General features: G+C 37.4%; 1 protein-coding gene across 4 annotated transcripts in view; it reads left to right on the top strand.

The window, feature by feature from the left end:
* The window catches only part of SF3B1 (splicing factor 3b subunit 1), a 60958-nt gene that overhangs the window by 23115 nt on the left and 14484 nt on the right, over nucleotides 1–23359 (top strand). For 2 of the 4 annotated variants that reach the window (XR_010839159.1, XM_059054287.2), the window contains exons 2-10: nucleotides 217–393; nucleotides 11376–11542; nucleotides 12868–12972; nucleotides 13349–13463; nucleotides 15304–15383; nucleotides 16347–16517; nucleotides 20143–20380; nucleotides 21512–21724; nucleotides 21976–22097. Coding sequence is in view for 2 of the 4 variants with exons in the window: in XM_059054287.2 (XP_058910270.1) it covers nucleotides 366–393; nucleotides 11376–11542; nucleotides 12868–12972; nucleotides 13349–13463; nucleotides 15304–15383; nucleotides 16347–16517; nucleotides 20143–20380; nucleotides 21512–21724; nucleotides 21976–22097 (1239 nt within the window). In the remaining 2 variants the exon portion in view is untranslated. Of the gene's footprint in view, nucleotides 1–216; nucleotides 394–11375; nucleotides 11543–12867; nucleotides 12973–13348; nucleotides 13464–14941; nucleotides 14998–15303; nucleotides 15384–16346; nucleotides 16518–20142; nucleotides 20381–21511; nucleotides 21725–21975; nucleotides 22098–23359 lie in introns of those variants that run through there. The other 2 variants (XR_009334053.2, XM_067026496.1) reach the window with 2 other exon arrangements.

Here is a 23359-nt window from a genome sequence, read left to right as displayed (position 1 = left end):
CTGGGGCTTCTTCCAGCCCTGAAACCGTAATGTTTCTTTCAGTGACTGTTTTTAACTGCCCTTGTGTACCCTGGTGTAATCCACTTTACTCCAGGGCACAGTTACTCTCAGGCACTTAGGCTCACCTACCCCTTTTCAGGTTTACCGGGAAAACCGCCTCCGGGATCAACCCTGGCTCCTCCCTCCACCCACAATGCACTGCTCTGTTCAATCTAGGTGGCTGCTCTGTCACGTGTCATCGACGGAGCGCGCTCCCGCTTGGCGCTTGCGTGGAGAGCGGCCCCCAGCTGTTTTTCTCCGTGGCAGCGGCGACGAGCGGAAGTTCTTGGGAGCGCCAGTTCCGTCTGTGTGTTCGAGTGGACAAAATGGCGAAGATCGCGAAGACCCACGAAGGTAAGCGGTCTTTCCCTTGTTACGTAGGTTCTCCGCTGCCCAACCTGCTAAGACTTTGTTTTCCTAGGTTTTTGCTTCTTCCTGTGGTTCCTTTGCTGGGGACCCGAGCCCACGCTTCGGGGCCCGCGTCGTCTGCTCGGCGCCAGCGGCGCAGGCCACTGCCCCGCGTAATGGCGTCTTACTCGTACACCCCCGACAGGCGCTTTGTTCAGTGTTCGGGAGCTGCTGCTTCAGCGTTGCTTTTCTTCTCTGACCCGGGGGCCTCGTTTAAACGGCTCGCTAAGGAAGATTCCTGGGCAAGGGAGCCGGGAAGAGCGCGTGGGAACAGTCTTCCTTGCCTCTCAGAACTGTCGTTGGCATAGTTTGTGCATGGGAGAGTCAGAAAAGCACTGAAATACGGCAGCCGCTTTCCGGGCAGCCTTCAGTCGAGTTTAGTCAGACTGAGGCCCGTTACTCTTAACCTTGGTTAATCTGCATTTCTCCAGGCGTCCAAGATACTTATCTTGGGTTTTTTTTGTTGTTGTTCGAAATGATTTGAGAATAAAATCTGGTAGTTTTTCTCTCCCTGGATCACTTTTAGTATAATATGGGTCTTTTTCTTTCTCCAAAGAAAGCATATTATTGGTGGAAGAGAGAAAGGCACATTAATGGCCAAAGCATTTGAAGTAGTTGGTCGTTTTGTGGAATACAGAGTATGCATTAGGAAAATGTTGGGAATAGGCTGGAGTCCCCCGTCAGGGAGTATCCAGAAATGACAGGAAGTTGGGTCACTGTTGAGAAAAGACGAGGCATGGGAAATTGGAGCTGCATTCCTTGATTTCTGACTTGGAATCTGAAATTTTCATCAAACACGAGCTTCCAAGAGTCCCTTTTATTTCACACATCGTTTCTAGGTTCCTGGCTCGGGGTTAGTCTGTGAGAGGTAATGAAGCCTAAGGCCATCGAGTTTTACAGCCTAGTGGGGACACAGAAATGTATACATCTTCATTCTTGTAAGAGGCAAATGATGCTTAAAAAAAGTATAAAGCAACATGTTCTGGGAACCCGGGTAGCGGAGTAATTAATTTATACTTAGGGCTGTTTCATAGAGGAGGTGAGGTGTCCCTGGTCTAAAAGGATCAATCGGTTTTAAATTAGGGAAGGACATTTGAGCCCGAGAGACCATCTTGTACCTAGGCAGTGAGTCGTGAAAGATGTGTTTGAGTGGTTGGCTGTAGCAGAAAAAGGGAGTGCAAGGAGGGAAAAAGTAGATCCATCTGGAAATGTTGGTTGGGGCTATTAATAGTTGTATCACCCATGGGAACTGAAGTCTAGCTTTCTGCAACTTAAGAAACAGGCTAATGAAGTGGCAATAACTTTAATATTTTTATTATTCTTGTTAGGTATTTAGGATTTAAACACTGTTTTAACCCCGAAGTGTTTTTTAGGCATTTCTGTCTTTAGACTATCTCAAACATACTTTTTGCAAAATAATTAGAAAAAGTAAAGATGTTGGCTCTTCTTGTTTATTCAGGAGTAGATTATTTATTTGGGGCATTTTGTGGCTTTTATTACTTGTTTATTGGTGTCTTTATCATAAGATACTTTTGGATAGGAAAATCAAAGTTATGATTAGTTTTCCTGCGTTTTAGAAACCCAGTTGAAAGTTTTGGTCTACATTAGATTGCAATTCGTTTACCAAAATTACCCTCTTATTTGGGATTATGCTTCCTGTCAATATGAATTAGCTGAGGCCATAAAGTATTGGAGCATTCATGAAGTTTCACATCTGAATACCGTCTGTATACAAGATATTGTCCATCACTTAGCAGTATTATACAGTGGGATGAATGTTAGTGATGAATGGTACATAGTTTGTGGCTCCTTCCTCATGACATTTTCCTGGAGAACGCTAGTCCTTCAAGGTCCATCTCTGTTTTCACTTGTTAAGCCATCTCGAGTAGAATTAGTTTCTTGGTGTTTGTTTTTTGTGCTGCTACTACAGCACTCTATAAATCGTTATTAGAATATTCTATTGTGTTAAGGTTTTCTCTTCCACTTTGAGGTTGTGTACAGAAAGTGTACTTTGGTATCGACAGTACCTTGTGCGTGATGAGTGCTGAATATTTTATCAACACTTATTGAGAGATTATACCGTAAGTATTAAGGGTGTCACAGAAAGGGGACACAAACTTGAATGATTGGGTAGGTTTGGATACAGCTGTTTGGCTAAGATAGGTGGGAAGTAGGACGTTACGTTTGGGGAACCTCCTGAGCTCAGAGGAAGAAATGTTAGGTTAGCATCAGATTAGGGAAGGCTTTGGACGCTGAGCTAGGTTTCACTATGGCCTTCGGATATCTACAGGATTAAGTGCCCTCCTCATTCTCCCAGGTAACAGATTACTTCTGTGATTTAGAAAAGTCATTGGTTGCAGAGTGAAGGATGACCTAAAGGGAGTAAGGGCAACTTTTTAGGTTATTGAAGCCGTTGAGAGGAGGTCTTGAATGTGAACCTCACTGGAGCAACTTTTTTTTTTTTTTTTTTTGACTGTGTTGCTCGACTTGCGGGATCTTAGTAACCGCACCAGGGGTTGAACACGGGCCACATCAGTAAAAGTGCCGAGCCCTAACCACTGGACAGCCAGAGAGCTCCCTGGAAAAACTTTTTAAAATGTGTAATACTTGTTTAATTTTTGTCTTAGAGTTGTCTATCATGTTGCCTTTTAAAGTAAAGATTACATAATCTTTTCATTCTAAATAATGTTGCTGGTAAAGACATTTCTTTGTTGTACCTTATAATTTATTGTTAAAGTAATGGCTGTATCAGTACTTTGTAATTGAGTCTTGTGAAGTAAGTAATATTGTATTCAAACAAGTAGGTTACTGTTGTACTTCGAATGTGGTTCTTTTCACAGACTGTTACTTCCCATCATTGAACCAAACTGATAACTTTTTTTTTTCTTGTTGTCATATTCCTTTCAAATATTTCTGTTAGGATCAAGCCTTAACATCCTCTTTAACCAACCCAATTATTTTTTTATCCTGGGTCAGTGTGGCTTATGCTTTCCAGTGTTGAAATATAAAAAGAGCTGGACTTATTCAAGTCGAATATAATCCCTTTCTGCATGTTAAATTGTGTCAAGTGTATACAGTTATTAATGTGCATAATCTTGCCATCCAGCAGTTCTTCAGCTGTTGGTGATTTTGGCCCATGAGGGAATACACACTTTTCTGTTCGGAAAGGAAAATAGATGGATTATCCAAAAATCCCATATATTGGCTTGTTTTGCCACTATCCCTTGAATGGATTTTGGGGGGCATCACAAGGCTGAAAAAGTTTTCTCCCTTAGTCTCTGCTTGCAGAATGGCTTGGCATAATCATTTTGTTACTCTCAATCTTTTTTATTTTCCTGTGTCCAGAATAGTTAACTGTTTTGGTTTTGTAGATATTCAGGATGAATGTTGCTAGTCAAAATAAAAAGGAAAAGAAATTGCTTAAAGATTTTGAAAAAAATTTTTCCTGTAGAATTATTTAAGAATTAATTTCATTGATATTAGTTAGGAATTAATCGTTTAGGGACTGTTACCTGTAGTGTTTAGTAAAATAATTTACCGTTATAGTTAGTTGTCCTAGTGGGGTTTTTTTGAAGGAAGAGACTGAGAGTTGGTATACAGAATATACTTCCTATTTTTCTGGATGTCTTTTAGAAGTCTCATATTTGAGAAATCCTTGCTTACCACCTGCTTCTGATTGATGGAGATTAGATGTCACTTATGGGCCAGACTGAAAGGTGTCAGGGAGTGATTAACATCCAAAGGCTGTGTCTGTGTAACACATAACGAACAGTAATTAGAACATTGCAAATAATACAGATTAAAAATGAAGAATAAAGATGTATCGAGGAGGAAGTGCTGCAAGCTGGACTTAGCAATGTGTGAGACATAGAAGAAAGAAAAGGCACAGAAAGGGAAACCAGTAGAACAGAATTGGTGGGGAGTGGTTAAACAGGTGTATCAGATGTGACCAGTGGTGGTTTATTTCAGAGCTTGATATTTAGGCCTTAGTTTAGAATACAAACAGTAGGTTAGATGTTGTCCATCTTTTGAAAGACCCCTAGTTCCAGCAGTATTGTCTTTTGATGTCAAACTGAATTCCCAGATAAAAGATTTGATGTATTTATGTCAGAAAAATGTCTATAACTTCAAATTTTAAGTTATCACATTTTTTGGATTTTAAAAGTAATACAGTAATTTTTAAGTAAATGAAAAATGGAAATTATTTATTGAATGAATTGAGATTTCAAATGGGCCAGTTCATAAATTTATTCATTAATTCATACTTAATTAATTTGTATCTCCTAGGGAAGGATTTGTTCTCTAATAGTTGAAAATATTCCTAGGATCAAAATTCCTCTCCAAAAAGAGGGGTTTCAATTGAATAATAACATTTATTTTTTTGTAGATCATTGGAGCAAATTTAATTTTTAAAATATGTATATTAACATTTAGAAGATTTTATGTTACCGTCATTTGCAAGATCAGTAAGGCTGGAAAAGAAAGAAAATGACAAAGAAAAAGAATTGGAACTTTTAAGATTAAAGTTATTACGTAAAAGAACTAAAAAATAATCTGTTTATGTGTAGCAGAGGACTCCCATTTCAGAGAAGAGAGCTTTTATTTTCTGTTGCGTGGGGTCAGAGGGTGTGGTTTCAAAGGGTTAGAAAGGAGAACCAAGAATGAGGAAAAAGGGAGAAACTTTAAACTATGCTTTTAAAAACTTTTAACTTTTTATTGAAAATTGAAAATATATACAAAAATAGAATAGTGAAATGAACCCCCACGTTGTGCCCATCATCTAATCATCTTGCTTGAACAGTTGTAAAGGCAAGGCCACTTTTGTTTATTCTCTTCACTGGTCTTTTCCACCTTTCCCATTATTTTGAAACAAATCCAAGATGTATCATTTTATCCATACATTTTTCAGTGTGTATCTCTAAAATGTAAGGACTTTAAAAAATACCATTGTTGGGAGTTCCCCGGTGGTCTAGTGGTTAAAATTTGGTGCTTTCACTGCTGTGGCCCAGGTTCAGTCCCTGGTCGGGGAACTGAGATCCCACAAGCTGTACGGCATGACCAAATAAGAAAAAAAAAAAATACCATTATTGCACCTAAAATTAATATAATAAAATATCCATCAGTCTTGGGAATCGAGTTCCAAATAAAGTTCATACATTGTGATTAGTCTTAAATCTTTGTTCCTCCATCTCTTTTTCTTTTTCCTTGCCATTAATTTGTTGCAGTTTCTTTGTCCTGTAGAGTTTCCCACAGTCTAGAGGGAGAAGAGAAATGGCAATAAAAACACTCACAGCTTTCTCTTAGACTGTCCCAGCACTACTGCTGCAGTCAAGGTGTCAGTAGGCCCACAAGCAAGGGATGCTCAAGAATATTATTGGGTTTTGAAGTGGGCACAGATCTGAAATCATACTTCAGGTTTAGGTTGGACTAGCCATGGCAAGGAGCTCTAACAAAGGCCTTGCGAACTCAGGTGCCCCTCCCACTATAATTTTAATGGCAATGAATATAGTCTCAAAATTTTCAAATAAGCTTAACTGCTACCTGAAATAGTTTTTTGTGTGTCTTTTTTTTTTTTTTTTTTTTTTTTTTTGGAATCCCAGTGATAGACATGCCTTATAATAGGAATACCAACTTAAGAAAAACCCCATTCTTGACCGTTTACCTTCAAGGATCCTCCTTTAGTGAGGCTTTTTCAGGCTCTTTGGTAAATACAAGTCTAATACTTAACTAGTACTTTGATTTCTTGTCTAAGGCTTTTTTTTAAAACCACTTCCAGACTACACCAACTCTGGGGATTTGAAGGAATGTGCATAATTTTAATTTTAGGATTCCAAATCTGCTGTCAAGATAAGGAATCCCTGCTTTCTTTTTAAGTGTTCAGCATTAGTAACCAAGAGTCCTACCATAGAAGCCTCTTTCCACCTCAGTAGACTTTACTGAAGATGGGGGTAGGGTTGGGTGGAGAACAGAAGTGAGGCTTTCATTTAGATAATCACATAATTTAGAAATCCATATTAGATGTTTCTACCTCTGTTACCCTTTCTTTAACACCATAAAACTGGAATTTTATAATTTCACTTACCCCAGCTTTTCATTTTACTTGTTCTCTTAATTCCTCTTCTTCATTTCATTTTTCAAATTTCTTCTGTTGTACAGAATAATTCAGTTCTCCTCTATCCTTAAACTTGCTTAAGTAAACCAAGAGTTTGTGATAAAATGAAACAAATACTTGTTATAAGACCCAGCAATCCTGCTCATAGGTATTTACCCAAGTGGTATTAAAACCTGTGTTCACACAAAAACCTGTACACTGATGTTTACAGCAGCCTGTACAAACTCAACTTGAATACCTCATAGAGAATGGGTAAACACGCTGTAGTACAATGGAATGCTACTTGGTAATAAAAAAGCACAAACTTGATGCGCACAACATGAAGACTGGAATATTTATGGGTTTGGGTGGATTTAGAGTGCCAGCCCTTGGCAATCATATGTGTGGCCGCTAGGAGGTCCTAGTCTCCAGTGTCTAGCAGACAGTGTTCATTTTTCTTTATTTTCACATCTAAATGTCTTGAATTACAGAGATTCTAAATTGGGAAGGGATTAGGTGGGAACAGATTAGCATAAACATTTCCTTCTTTGTTTGCCTCTTCAAGTCTTTAATTTAATTTTTTGTTTTTTCTTTTTCTTTAGCTGTGTTGGGTCTTTGTTGCTGTGTGCGGGCTTTCTCTAGTTGCAGCAAGTGGGGGCTACTCTTCATTGTAGTGGCTTCTCTTTGTTGTGGAGCACTGGCTCTAGGCACTCGAGCTTCAGTAGTTGTGGCACTTGGGCTCAGTAGTTGTGGCTCGCAGGCTTTAGAGCTCAGTAGTTGTGGTGCACGGGCTTAGTTACTCCGTGGCACGTGGGATCTTCCTGGACCAGGGCTCGAACCCATGTCCCTTGCACCAGCAGGGGGATTCTTAACCACTGTGCCACCAGGGAAGCCCAAGTCTTTAATATTTTAGACCTCTGGTTATTCTTCTGAATATATTCCACCTCATTTTTTTTCATACTTAGTAACAAATCTTATGCGTTCATCGTTTACTGTCAGAAAGTATCTATTTGATTATTTTTAGTTCGTATTTTAAGAAAGTACAGGAATACCTGCATACCAGTAGCTGTAATTTAGTGTTAGATAGCTTTGAAAGTAAGAAGTTAAAGACAACTTCTTTCTCTTTCCCAGTTTTTTATAAATGCTTGCTGGGGAGAAAAATTAGAAAAATTACTTTTAATGACTTCTACAGATTGAAAGTTACATTTTTATTATGAAATATAATACAGGGAAGTGTAGGAAGAAATCTTATGAACATAGTGTAACCCATTGCCCAGCTTTACCAATTCTTAATATTTTTCTGTATTCCACAAATTTTATTTATTTTGGAAACAAAACAAAGTTACTGTATTTATGAACATATTGATACATTTGTTTGCTCATAAATATTTGATTGTATTATGTTTGGTATTTTGGCACAAGTTTTATTAAGAAATAATTACAGGGTTTTCTAGTTTTTAATTCTGTCACTTGTGTAACAGCTGAGTTTTGTGGAATCTATTGTAATTTTGTGGATAACACGATTTTTGTAAACGTGCTGCAGTTTACAATGCAAAACAAATCCACTAGCTTTTTGGACTTTTATCCATACAGATAAAGATACAGAAATAGTAACTGGTTGAACTATATCCATAACCTGTTGAAATTTAGTAATGAACCTCGCCCTCAGAATTTAACTATGAACAGCTGCCTAGCCCCATTTGATTCAGTAAGTATCCAGTCACAGTTCATACAGGCTTTATACAAATGCTAATTCAATATTTGTGTACCTTTGTAAGAAAACTGTTGCTAATCAGTAAGGACATAAAGTCAGTAGGTAAAACTCAGTAGATGAAGAAAGTAGTTTCTGAATAAATATATTATCCAAAAAAGGATAATAGCTGGTGAAAACTTAAAATGGAAAAGTTCTTTAGAAGGAAAATAAAACGGTCTGTGATGTGTAGGTGGGGCAGCACGCTGCATAATGATAGGTGTGGTGTGATGCAATTTTTATGAAACAGTGCCCCTTTCTGGTTTTTTAGTTGTATATGACCTAGAAGAAAGTATAAAATTGGTGATTTTGGTGAGAGTGGGCTGGGGCTGGAAATGGAGAGATGATGGGCTAGGTATATTAGTGTCCTGGGGGGTTTATTAATAATGTGGAAGCCTGGGCACATACATTGGAGGTTCTGATTTAGTGTGTCTGAGGCTTAGGAGTCTGTCCTTGTAACAGGTGCTCCAGGTGATTTCGATGTAAGTGATCAGTAGACCACACTGATGCTGTAGAGGGGAGATTGCATCATACTATTTGGCTGGCCTGATTGACCCGTTTATGTTTCTTGCCTGGATCCTGATGGCGGTAGCATTTGTGGTTCTTTAAAAGAACCTATTTACTTGAAAGTGATACATGTACCTAGTGGTTGGGAAAAAAAAAAGCCTTAAACATTGCTGAAATGGAAATGCTCAAAAAAGGGAAAAAATGAAGGGTAGATCTCCACTCACCCTTTAGCCAATCTACCAATCCCTGAGAGGTTTCTTTGTGTTATACCAGGGGAAAAAGTGTTCCTATGGGGTGAGGGAAGGGAGCAAATATGGGTTAAAACTTACATATATATAAATACTTAAAACAGAAGCAACAATAGAGAGAATAGTAAAATGAATCAGCCAGCTCAGATGAGGATATTTCTGTTTGTGATTAATCATGGTGGAGGCCCCTGGTTGCCTGTTCTGTAACAGTTTTGAGGGGAAAAATGCGTGGTGATGGTGGTGCTGTGACACACTATAAAAATTTTGAGATGTTACAAACTGGGACTGCTAATTTCAGTATTAACCCTATTGCATTATGTTGAGTTTCTGAGACTTGCTCCCACAAGCTGTGCCTCAGACTAGATAATGTTATTACATTTTCTACTTTAAACCACACCCCATCTTGAGGAGCTAGAGAAGGTTTTCTCCCTTAGCTGGGGGGAGGGGGTTGGGCATTTGTGCCACTTGGATTTTTTCCTTTTGGTCCTTGCTAACTAGTAAATGAGCTTTTAAAAGCTTTTAAAATGACTTAATTCAGTTGAAGGTAATGAGCTAGCACAAGCTAGCACAAATTGAAACATCTATTTGTTAGGCCACAGATCACTGGCAGTAAAAACTCTTCTTGTTTACACATCTATATGTTACTCATATTATTAAAATGAAACAGTTTGTAATTTAAAGTTATCTGTTGTTTGGAAAGACTTTAAAAAATGTTGGAAGACTAGTCTGTATTCAGAGGAGACTGAAGAGACATGACAACTAAATGCAATGTGTGGTTCTTGATAGGATCGTGGATCAAAGAAGGGACCATCTATGAAGGATGTTACTAGGACCATTGGGGAGATATGAAACTGGATTGTATTTTAGATGATGTCATATCTAGGTTTAATTTCTTGAGCATGTTAATACTGTTGTGGTTATGTAGGAGAATGTTCTAGATCTGGAAAGACATGCTGAAATATTAGGGGTTTTAAATGGTTTAGAAAAGTTGCATGTACACACATATGTATTTATTTTATGTCTTATATACATAAACAGTTGATGAACGTAAGTGAAGAGTATGGGTGTTCATTGTACTGCTTTAATTTTTTTCAGTCTTAAATTTAAAAAGCAGTTGAGAAGAGTTGATACTTCATTCACCACATTTGCATCTTTTTTTTTTTTTTTGGCTACTTTGGGTCTTCATTGCTGTGCATGGGCTTTTTCTAGGTGCGGTGAGCGGGGCCTATTCTTTGTTGCAGTGTGCAGGCTTCTCGTTGCAGCACATGGCCTCTAGGCCTGCGGGCTTCAGTAGTTGCAACACATGGGCTCAGTAGTTGTGGCTCCCGGGCTCCAGAGCTCAGGCTCAGCACTCGTGGCTCATGGGCTTAGTTGCTCCTCGGCCTGTGGGATCTTCCCGGACCAGGAGTCGAACCCGTGTCCCCTGCATTGCAGGCGGACTCTCAACCACTGCGCCACCAGGAAAGTCAACCGTGTGCATCTTCTGAATGTCAGACCTATGGCTAGACATGGTGTTTGGGGAGTGAGACATGGCAAGAGTTAATTCATTCATTGAATGCTTGTTTCATGCTCATTATGTCCTTCAATCCTTAAGACAAAACTTTATGTTGTAGGAAACTGAGATACATAGGTTAAATAATGTATTAACTAGCAGAGAAAGAGCCTTTGAAGGCATACATTTTGAGTCTAAAGCTCAGACTCTTAATCATAAATCTAATGTGATGGTGGTTGCAGCCAAACTGTGTAGGGTTCTGTATTACGTGCTTAAGAATTTGGAGTTTATCCTTTTTGCTGTTGAAGATGTTTAGGACATGACCTAGGAGCTTGTTAGGAATGCAGAAACTTGTATCTGATATGATATAGGCCTACTGCATTCTAACAAAATCAGAACGTGTAGATGATTTGTTGCACGTTTAGGTTTGCAAACCACTCTCCACAGTACTGTTTTTACCTTTCTGGTAGTGTTGAGTTTAAATAATCTTGAGTGTTGTTCTTGGTCCCCTAATCAATATTAACAGTATTATTTTTTCAAGCGGGAAAAGGTTAGAATTCAGTGGTAGTTTAATAAACTTTGGTAACATTCTTAAGGTGAGGGTAACTTGTAGTTGGTAAATAGTAAGCATCTCCTCTGTGTGCATAAGTATTGTCTGTTGGGTGGAGATGTATTAAATTTATTAAAAATCAATACTTTGTATAGTTACTCCAACCTCTTATGGAATGATTATTTTGAAGTTTCTGTATTTAGGAGTTTTTGATAATACTCAGTAGAAAAATGTATTGTGTTGAGTGCTCTTTGGAAAATGAGATTAAGATTTTATTAATTTTGTTATAGATATTGAAGCACAGATTCGAGAAATTCAAGGCAAGAAGGCAGCTCTTGATGAAGCTCAAGGAGTGGGCCTTGATTCTACAGGTTATTATGACCAGGAAATTTATGGTGGAAGTGACAGCAGGTTTGCTGGATATGTGACATCTATTGCTGCAACTGAACTTGAAGATGTAAGTTACAAAGTATATAAACCATCCAAGCATTATTTTGAAGGAGAGCAAGAAATATAAAGGAGTCTTCTGTTTTGAGTCATCTGGTTTAATCTGGGGAGACATCTTGGAGATTGGGAGATCTTCCTTTGGGAGGATAAAACTGTCGAAAGTGTCCTTCTCTTCTAAAAACCTTCTGGAAATGCTCAGTTCTGAATCTTTATGTTAAAACTAGTTTGTTTATCCAGCAAAGCACCTGGAAATCATTAACCCTTGTAAAGTAAATCCTTATTGTTACCTACTGAGCTCTATCTAGAGTAGCCCAGTGAGAAGTGACTTCATTTTAAACAGCCGTCTGTGCTTGTGACTTTTGATTTCTGACTTGTTTCCAAAAAACTTGGTGCTGTTTTTTCCCCCCTTGGCATCTTAACATGAGTGGACTGTTTCATGTTACTCATATTAATGGGCTTTTCATGCCTAATTTAGTTACTCTGAAGGGTGACTGCCTCTCATTTTGAAATACATCTCAAAGTGTTTCCACATAGCTTATATTTTGTCACACCATTTCAAACATCCAAATTTGGTGAAATAGCTGATCATTTTCGTGTGGTTCAGTAATCTATGTACGTAGATTATGAAACTTGTTATTTTTATGAAATTCAAGCCATATTTAATTTTATGGTTAGAACTTTTTTTTTAAGAAAAAATTTAAAGTTCCAAAGGCAAAATTTCTAGAAGCTGATGAAGGCTTATATTTGCATTATCATACCTTAATGTTAAGAGACAGTGATGGCTCTGTGTTCCAGAAGCTGAGCGGGAAGTTGTCATTTCATTTGTGAATAAAATTAATGAGGTGTTAAGATCTTCTTGAGATCTGTCCATTGTTGGCACTTTTTACTTTAGTAAAATAATATAACATTGTCCTGTTTAAACGTACTATTAGGGAAATAAATACATTTAAAATTAATTACATTTTACTTGTTTCTGTGGTTAAATCATATTTTTTAAAAAAGTTAAAAAGACAAGGAAACTGGAGAAGTCTAAATAAGCTGTTTGTAGTTTGCAAATTTGAAAACAAATTTCATCGTGCTCTGTGAGAAGATGAAATGCTCAGGTTTTTCTAGTCCATACCTACTTTATTTACAGAAAGGATTCCTTGTTTAGTGTTTTTAAAAGAGTATAGAGAACTAAATTTCTTTATTAGCTTTTTGAGTTGAAAAGAAAACCTAAGTGTTAACAAGTTTCATCACATTGTCTTTTGATTTCATATTGAATCTTTGTGTGTTCTTTCTAGTTTTTAAGTTCTGACGTTTTTGTTTGTGGCTTTCTGGGGGCATTCGTTGCAGGATGACGATGACTACTCATCATCTACAAGTTTGCTTGGTCAGAAGAAGCCAGGATATCATGCCCCTGTGGCATTGCTTAATGATATACCACAGTCAACAGAACAGGTGACTTTTTTTGTTTTTTTTAAAGTTAAAACCAGACTTTATTCAGCTGAAGAAAACTGAACGTCTCAATTCCAATGGAAAGTCACATATTTTAGGAATCAGGTTATTACAGTGTTCTGAGGAGAGTTGATTTGGGAGAATTAGAAATAGTAGTTTATTTCAAAAAGGTGATCATTTCACGAAGGATTGAACTGTGGAAATTGTCTCATTTCCATATGCCTTATTTTTTCACATTAGCATTTATCTGAAAAATGATACCTAATATTAGTGGTATTTATTAAACATTTTTACATGTTTTATAATCTGATTTTTGTTTGTGACATTCTCTCTGGTTATTTAATTAAGTGAGTGTTAAGTGAGACATACCTCTTTTCAGTATGATCCATTTGCTGAGCACCGACCTCCGAAGATTGCAGATCGGGAAGATGAATACAAAAAGCACAGGCGGACCATGATAATTTCCCCAGAGCGTCTTGATCCCTTTGCAGATGGTAATTCTTTCCCACTTTTCTATAAGTATTCAGAAATTTATTTGTGTTAAGTTGTCTTTAGCCCTTTGATTTTTTTTGGCATGCTTATGAATTTGCTTTTCTTTTTAAAAATCCCCCTTATTATAGATTTGTATAGATTTGGTTGAAGTCACAGATGCCATATTCTTCATCTTTGTAATGCCAGTTTTCTTTCCAGGTAGAAGGACAAGAAACTAATGAGCCAATGCCATAGAAACGCAAAGGGTTAAAGGTTTTTCTTTTACTTTTGTTTTGGGTACGCTTTCTTTACTTTGAACAAATGTGTTTTTCTGCTCAAAATACTTTCAAATTATTGAAAGTTTTCATTCCAAGTCTTAGATTTTTAGGATTGTTACTTTTGAGAAACTGTTTCCACATTAGAGCTCCCCTCATATTGCTCTAAATATAGTTTAGTAAATGCACCTACTTTGCTCTAAGCATACTTAAAGTTAAAACAAAAGTATATATACAAAGACTTTGATATTTTTAATAGTTGGAGTCTGTTTTGCTAATTTTAGTGTGCAGGTCAGCACAAGGGGCATAGTGAGCCTGATGGAAGCTTTCCTCAGGTGAGTGAGTTTCAAGATCAAAGTTAGGTGCCTGTTTCTTAAAATTAGATTCTGCTGCAGGTTTACAAATTAGACTTTCAGCCTGCATGAATTAGTAGGGATATTCTTTTTTTTACTTGCATAATTGTAATTGATTTAAACATGTATGTCAGAATTCACAGGCCCATACTAACTGTCCTTAATTTCTTTCCTACAGCAGTACTGCTATATGCCAGTCCTGTCTGCATTCTTAAGGGTGCAGTTCAACACATCCTCTCTAGATTATGGTGAAAAAGTATTCCAAAGGAAGTCTTATCAGAGATAGTGTCAGAAAGAATGACACTACCAATTGGGCATGATCTTCAGCATAGGAAATGTCTTAGACCTTTATTAGTTTTTCCTAAATTGTGATGCTATACTACTTGTATAGCTAATTATCACATTTCTAAAACATAGTGTGCCTCTGTGAATCTTGTTATATATTGTTTGGGCTTCTTTAAGATATTTTGAAGTTTGAAAAGCAAATACTGAAATTTTAACCAAGAGACTAACACATCTCTTTGTACACCACTTTTTTTCTGTATGCATCATAATAACTGGTAGAAGTAATATATTTCAAGTAATATGTTTCCAGTTGTTACTTATACTTTCTAAGAAAATAAAAATATGTTTCTGGGTCAACAAAACGTAAAAATCATGAAGCCCTTTTTAGTAACATGACATCAGAATAATATTAGAGGTATATTTTTAAAAATCAGATTTTCTAAACTATAACTGTTTTAGAACATTGTATGAAGAACTTATCTAGTCATAGTTACTTGTAGTCAGGATTTTAACAGCTTGCAACAGGTAATGTTTTGAATATAAATATCTTTCCAAAGTGTTACTAATGGTAAAGAGATAATTTTCTAGGCTTCTATTCTGCTGCTTGAAGTCAGAACTGCTGATGGAGACAAAGGCACGAAAGTGTACGTATTCCGGATTAGCAACCCAGGAACCCATCACTTCTGAAGACTCTAAACTGTGCTGTCATTTTGTTTTTATATGCATTAAAATATTTGTTTTAAACTGCTGTAGATATGTTTGTGTTCAAACAGGTTAAATTGATCAGCAAACTCAATAAAAAGTAAGATGTGTAATTATTAAAGTTTTCCATCAAAAATAAATTAAATGATTATGGAATAATGTAATATTAGAGCAGGGCAGATAAATCAGTTGAACCTAATTATCTTTTATTTATTGTACTCTTGTCCTGTTGCTGTTCTTTTCTGCAGGAGGGAAGACCCCTGATCCTAAAATGAATGCTAGGACTTACATGGATGTAATGCGAGAACAACATTTAACTAAAGAAGAGGTCTGTGAACCTGCTTTTTATTTTAATGGTGTTGAAAGAATGTAAAGAAAGTTGAGATTAAGAGACTTTTATGTTTCCTTTTTATTTGCTGCACAAGTAATATTTTAACATTATTAATAAAAATTAAGTTGAGAAAGAACCTTATTCAAAATTCTAACACCTCCCAAATTAAGCTTTTCATATTTCTGTACTATCCTTTTCTGGTGCCTGGCCCGTTGGCCACATGTATATGCATATATATCTTACGGTGCATATATCTGGGGGTGGATTGATGGTGTGTGCCTGAAGTCAGTGTGAAAGGGAAAGGTCAAAGAGTAAAATCATTTTTTGAGAAGCCTGTAATTCTTCCATAAAATTTAGTTTGAATATGGATGGAGAATTCTAACGAATTCCTGCTGACCTGCAGAGATTGCTGTGTTTTGTTTTAATAGTTAATCTTCATAACTTTATTATAAATATATTATAGATTTGTTTGTTGGATGAAGTAAATGGGGTAATGGGACCCTACTTTAAAATCATAGGCTAAATAAATATGTATTTTTTGTGACTATATTCTATATAATATTTCATAGTTATAACAGAATTTTGAAATTTTCACTTTTATTTTCTAACTTATTACATAGTCTTAATTACTATTTATATGAGTTTTAGGTAAAACTTTTTCATTGGAAGCATTTTGGTTCACTATGATTGACTGAAGATTTTACTTCATTTAACTGTATATAAAGCAGTGTGCTCTGTGTAATAAATTCTATATTTGCTCATCTATTGTGTGGAAAGACAGTATATAAAACTTGAAAATAGAGAAAAGAGAGGGAACATAAGGAATGGCTCTACCAGTAGCATAGAAAGGCGAATGAGTGAAAAATAAAATGGCATTATATATAAATGACTCTACTAATGATATAAAAATATATTGAAAATGTTTTAAAGATGCTCACTGTTTATTCAAATATTTTTCAGAGAGAAATTAGGCAACAGCTAGCAGAAAAAGCTAAAGCTGGAGAACTAAAAGTCGTCAATGGAGCAGCAGCATCCCAGCCTCCCTCAAAAAGAAAACGGCGTTGGGATCAAACAGCTGATCAGACTCCTGGTGCCACTCCAAAAAAGCTCTCAAGTTGGGATCAAGCAGAGGTAATTTCTTTAAAAAATTTTTTATTATTACTATTTTAAATTTATTTTTCTCATGGAATATATTAGTCTGCTTTTGTTGGCACAGCAAGATAACCACAGACTGGGTAGCTTAAACAGAAGACATTTTCTCACAGTTCTGGATCAAGGTGCCAACAGGGTTAGTGTCTGGTGAGAGCTCTCTTTCTGGCTTGCACACATTTGCCTTCTTGCTGTGTCCTCAAGAGGCCTTTGCATACATGGAAAGAGCGAGGGAGCTCTGGTGTCTCTTTTCCTATAAGGACACCAGTCCTATCAGATTCATGTCCAACCTTGTAACCTCATTTAGCCTCATTACCTCACTAAAGGCCCAATCTCCAAGTACAGTTACAGTGAGGATAAGGGCTTCGACATGACTTTTGGTGGAGACATAGTTCAGTCATAACATGGGGTAAAGGATGTTTCTTTTGGAATATTGATTATAGATATGTAAGTATGTCACATTATATGGAGGTTGAGTATATAACACAGTGGTCTTCCTCATTTTTCAGATGGATAATTTAAGTCTCTGACCACAGGTGTCAGATACATAACCCTACTGCGTTTCCTTTGTCAGTTGATTTTCCTAGAAACTTTTTTTTTGGTGGTAAAATGTATATAAAATTTGCCATTTTTAAGTGTATAATTCGGTTGTATTGATGACACAATGTGTGTCAGGCACCACCATGATTTATTTTCAAAACTTTTTCATCACTTCAGGGAAACTGTGATCATTAAGCAATAACTCTGTCCCCCTCCCCTTCAGATGACTTCTTTATGCTCTGTGAAACCTGTAGTACCTCCTTAGCTGCTGCTTTTTTTAGTTTATGACTTTGCTTTCTATTTCCCTCTCACTCCAAATAAGAACAATTAAAAAGAAAAAAGTATACATATTCCCACTGTGAAATCTACTGGTATGCCTGTATATGTTCTCATCTACTCTGCTTTTCCTTCTCTTATAATATGAACTATTGGTACAGGTTGAGCATCTAAAGCTAACCCATCTGCTTATGTGCCATTTCCCATCTCTTATTACTCAAGGACTCTCATGTAACATCAGTTTTTTTTCTCTGTATTCTAGGTTATTATCATCAGCGAACACATTTTACTGACCTTCATCTTTAAAAACAAAAAACAAAATACCACAAGAAATCTTCTCTTGACCTTTACTTCCCCTTCCAGCTACCATCCCATTTCTTGACCTTTTTACCACAAAATGCTTTGAATGAGTTGTGTATCTATACTTGTGCTCTGGTGCATTTGCCTGCACCGCTCCACCAAATCCTCTTTTGTCAAGATGACTTAACCTCCTCATTGCTAAATCCAAAGATAAGTCTCAACCCTCATATTACGCAGCATATCAGTAGCATTCGACATTCTTTGATACCCTCTTAAACAAACAAATTTATTGATTGATTGGCCACGCCTCATGGCATGTGGGATCTTTTTTTTTTTTTTGCGGTACACGGGCCTCTCTTGTTGCGGACCACAGGCTCCGGACGCGCAGGCTCAGCGGCCATGGCTCACGGGCCCAGCCGCTCTGTGGCATGTGGGATCTTCCCAGACCGGGGCACAAACCTGTGTCCCCTGCATCGGCAGGCGGACTTTCAACCACTGTGCCACCAGGAAAGCCCGGCATGTGGGATCTTAGTTCCCCAACCAGGGATTGAACCCACGCCGTCTACTTTGGAAGCACAATCTTAACCACTGGACCACCAGGGAAGTCCCTTGGTACCCTTTTCTTTCCTAGCCTCTGGGCTTCAGTCTTTCTTGATTCTCCCAGTACTCACCTCAGTGACTGCTGCTTTTTAGTCTTGTTTGCTGGATCTTCCTCAGCTTCCTTAAATTTGGGGTACTCTAATGCTCAGTCCTCAGACTTCTTTTGCATCTAAACTAACTCCCTAGGATCTCACTCTTGTCTTTACATGACAACTCCCAAATTTACAAATCCATCCCTACTTCTCTGTTCCTCAGATCTGACACATATACTTTGATATGTATTTGATAGGCATTTCAGAATCAGTATTTATAATAAAATTGATTTTCTGTATTCACTCCCTCCAGCCTGTTCCCATGTCTATTGGCTCAAACCAAACTCTTAGGAATCATTTCAGGGTCATCCTATACTCTTATTCTTTTCCCTGGCCTCCAATCCACAAATGCATTTTGTTGGCCCCACCTTTAAATATATTCAGGATCTACCTGCTTTTCATGACCCCACCTCCCTAGTCTAAGTCACTGTTGACTCTAGCATAGGCTACTGCAGATTTATTTACAAATAAGGAAAAATGTGTCAGGCCATGGCATTGTTTTCCCAAACCCAGAATTGAGATATACTAAACCTAGCACATAATTTCCAGACAATTTAGGTTTAGTTCTTGAGGACTTCCCATTTGCTTGCTGATATATGAGAGGATTTGGTTCTGTATAATATGTTATTACTAACTTAAATTCTGTGGTTGACATTCAGTTCAAATTTTAAAAACAGAGAAAGAGAAACTTGTTCTTCTGGTATCTGTTTAAAGGAGACCCAAGAGTTGATGTCTATCTCATAAAAACTATAGAGATTCAGACCATGTTTTGTTTCACGCTTCTCATTTAACACAACTCCATCTTAATTATGACTGTGGGAATTACAGTGGATACTAGGAAGCATTTTTTCCTACCTGATTGAGCAGGAAGAGCAGTTGCTAAAAATGAGACTTTTGAACAATTTATGTTCTTTACTTATTTAATTGAGAATTTCTCAACCCTGAGTAATATATGGAATCTTTTGAAAGGAAAAAATACGGAGTCTTATTTGCAAACATAAAGCTAAATAGAACTCTTGGGTTGGATAGAGCATCCAACTTTAAAAGAAATATGTAAAAGTATACTACAAAACTTACAGAATTATTTAAATACAGATTTTGTTTGCTTCACTAATTCACCTGCTGATACTGTCTGCACTCTGTAGGTTCTTTTGCTTTCATACTCTGTCTGATGTCCTACATTGCTCACTACTTGTCTCTATTCAACTACCATGGAACCCTCAATCATTTAAGTCAACTTCTAATCTTTTTTCACTAATCTTGCCAGCATCAGAGTAATAGTATTATAGATGTGATTATAAATATAACCTCTTCTCAGGGATTTGAAATTATGTGGCAGTATCTAGTTATAATTATCCAGGTGATCCAAAACATGCTTAAATTAATTAAACACACACAAAATTGAACAAAAACAAAAATATTCTTAGTGGGAACTCATGAGTCTCTGTCTCTAAGCCCCAGTTTTGAGATGTGCTGATATAATTAAAGCTGAAATTCTTGAGACCTTGACAGAGAAACCTTAATGTTTTCTCAAAGTTATGGAGCCGTTAGTGGCATAACCAAGATTATTACCCAAAATACATTGTTTTTTAAATTAGGGCTTTTTTCATTGCTCCAAATTAAATCTATAAGTTGTTTTTTGTCATAAACGTATTTGCTAGAAAGTAGGTATCTTTTAAGCAGAAGGGTAATCTATTCTCTTAATCGTGAACTGAAACGTTTAATTTTTTTCATTTGCTTAACAGGTTTTCTAATTTTTATGTGGGTGTATGAAATAAATTTTTTTTTGCTCTGTTAAGACCCCTGGACATACCCCTTCCTTAAGATGGGATGAGACACCAGGTCGTGCGAAAGGAAGTGAGACTCCTGGAGCAACCCCAGGCTCAAAAATATGGGATCCTACACCTAGTCACACACCTGCGGGAGCTGCTACCCCTGGACGAGGTGATACACCAGGCCACGCGACACCAGGCCATGGAGGCGCAACTTCCAGTGCTCGTAAAAACAGATGGGATGAGACCCCCAAAACAGAAAGAGGTACTTCTAGTGGAGTTAGGGTGTGTGTTTGGGTAAAATGTTGATTTGATGAGTGGTATGTTTATGGACAAAATCTGTTCTCTCTGGTCCTAGGAAGACACATAAATAAACAGATGCTTTGGGGACAGGTAGAGAACTGAGCAGATGATATATGTAATTCTTTTCCCTTCTTGATGAGGTTTAAGATTTATTTTAGGAAGAACATTAGAAGAAAGTAAAGTTTGTAGGCCATAACCTCTTTTTTATTGTAGTATAATATATATAACATAAAAGTTACCATTTTAATCATTATAAGTGTACAATTCATTGGCATTAAGTGTATTCACAGTGTTGTGCAACCATTACCTTTATTCATTTCTAGAACTTTGTCATCATCCCAAATAAAAACTGTACCCATTAAGCAATAACTCTCCATTCTTACTCCTCCCAGCCTTTAGTTACCTCTCATTTACTTTGTCTGTGTAAATTTGCCTAAATATCTTGTTTTTTGTGTAAACTGTCTAAAGCTGTATTTCATTAACTGTTTATGAGATTAGCGTTGGGTAGTTAAGATTTAACATTACATCTGCTATATTAAAATTTTATAAAGAATTTTTAATGATAGGGCAGAGTGCTTAACATGTAATGTAGGGAATTCCCTGGTGGTCCAGTGGTTATTAGGACTCGGTGCTTTCACTGAAGGGGCCCGGGTTCCATCCCTGTTCGGGGAACTAAAACTAAGATCCCACAGGCCGCACAGTGCAGCCCAGAAACATCCAGAAAAAAATATAATGGATGAGAGAGGCAGTATAGAATTTGTACATGCAGAGTAATCTCCATGGAGAAATGAAAGGTGGCCCAAGATACATAAAGTGGCTGTCTCTGGGTTGTGATGTTGTGGGTGGTTGAAAAAAAATCCTTTGCTCTGTTTTCCTGTTCCTTGATGGTTACCATTTATTGTTTTTGTAATCCGTGGAAAAGATACAGTCAAGGAGAATAAATATGAAATGAAACATTAAAACTTAAATGTGTCTTCATTTTAGGAATATCTTGTTTCTGAAGTTGATCAGTTTGAGTATGTTAGTTGTCTGAAAATAGTCATTTTTTGACAGTGGTTAAAATTTTAGGCTTATTCACTCTTTTTCTTTAAAGATACTCCTGGACATGGAAGTGGATGGGCTGAGACTCCTCGAACAGATCGAGGTGGAGATTCCATTGGTGAAACACCAACTCCTGGAGCCAGTAAAAGAAAGTCACGTTGGGATGAAACACCAGCTAGTCAGATGGGTGGAAGCACTCCTGTTCTGACCCCTGGAAAGACACCAATTGGCACACCAGCCATGAACATGGCTACCCCTACTCCAGGTAGAAACTTTATCATTGGAAATAATTTTTTCCCCTTGGTAGTATTTTTTTTTTGTGGTTTTTCTGTGTGCCATTAATGCCTATTTTTAGCCAGAATAACAGGATGTAAAAAGAAGTCTTGGTTTGAGTTTATAATATAAACAATTAAATGTTAGAATTGATTTTAACTATCTTATATCCCAAGGATCTGTGTAATGATAGAAGTCTTACACTACATAAATTTACACTACAGAAATTTGCTTTTTTGGTAGGTCACATAATGAGTATGACTCCTGAACAGCTTCAGGCTTGGCGGTGGGAGAGAGAAATTGATGAGAGAAATCGCCCATTGTCTGATGAAGAATTAGATGCCATGTTCCCAGAAGGATATAAGGTAAAAACAGTGAATATGAATGTGGTGGTTTTTAGGATATGGTTTTTTTTGGCCACGCTGCGTGGCTTGCAGGATCTGAGTTTACCAACCAGGGATCGAACCTGGGCCCCGGCAGTGAAAGTTCCGAGTCCTAACCACTAGACTGCCAGGGAATTCCCTGGATTTTATTTTAAATATTCTTTGAAAATACTGACTGGTCAAGTTTGCATTGGCCTTGCTCAAATTTACTACTGCCATTTCATTTTTTAGCTGTTTCCAAGTATATTTCATTTCCAACATTAGATCATGGTTATTGGTGTCTCACAAAATCTTGTGTATTTAGTTCATGGGTTGCCAGTGGACACGAAGAATGTTATGTTCTCTCTTTACCATAGCAACTTGAAGTTCATTTTGAACTGTAAAATCTTCTAGGTACTTGTTACTCAAGGACCTTTTGCTGGTCTAAAAGTGGTCATATAGCTGATGTTATAACCAGGGCTGGAACCTAAGTGATTTGATGGCCTTTACAGAGCCTTTTCTGCCAATGCCTATTGCTTTTTTAACAGTTTTTATGTATGTATTTCCCCCTTACTCCCTCATTAGGTTTGTATTAGAGTATTTGTTTGAAGTATGCATGAATTTACTGCTTTATAACTTCTTGTACCCTCTGTGTAATGCTGTGGGTATAGTCACTCTCCAGCCTACTATTGACTGGCTAAGTCTGTCACAATTGCATTCATTGATTTATCAATAGGAGGGGGAAAATCCTCCTTTGTGAATCTTTTTTCTTTCTAATACAAGTTTTTTTCTTTTTTTTTTCCTAAGAGGATAGTCATTACATCTTTTTTTTTCTTTTTAAAATTTATTTATTTTTGGCTGCATTGGGTCTTCATTGCTGCGTGTGGGCTTTCTCTAGTTGTGGCGAGCAGGGGCCACTCTTCGTTGCAGCGCGCTGGCCTCTCACTGCGGTGGCTTCTGTTGCGGAGCATGGGCCCCAGGTACGCAGGCTTCAGCAGCTGCAGCACGCGGGCTCAGCAGCTGTGGCTCGCGGGCCCTAGAGCGCAGGCTCAGCAGCCGTGGTGCAGGGTCCCAGCTGCTCTGCGGCATGTGGGATCTTCCCGGACCAGGGCTCGAACCCATGTCCCCTGCACTGGCAGGTGGATTCCCAACCACTGCGCCACTAGGAAGCCCTCCTTTGTGACTCTGTAGTGAATTTTTTGGGTTTAGTCAAATGTGTATTTGCAGGGCTTTGGTGAATATTTTGGTTTTAGTTTTTTTTTTTT

This window comes from Kogia breviceps, chromosome 2 (genome assembly GCF_026419965.1).
Source record: "Kogia breviceps isolate mKogBre1 chromosome 2, mKogBre1 haplotype 1, whole genome shotgun sequence".
NCBI classification, from domain to species: domain Eukaryota; kingdom Metazoa; phylum Chordata; class Mammalia; order Artiodactyla; family Physeteridae; genus Kogia; species Kogia breviceps.
This window is presented reverse-complemented; position numbering and strand designations above follow the sequence as displayed.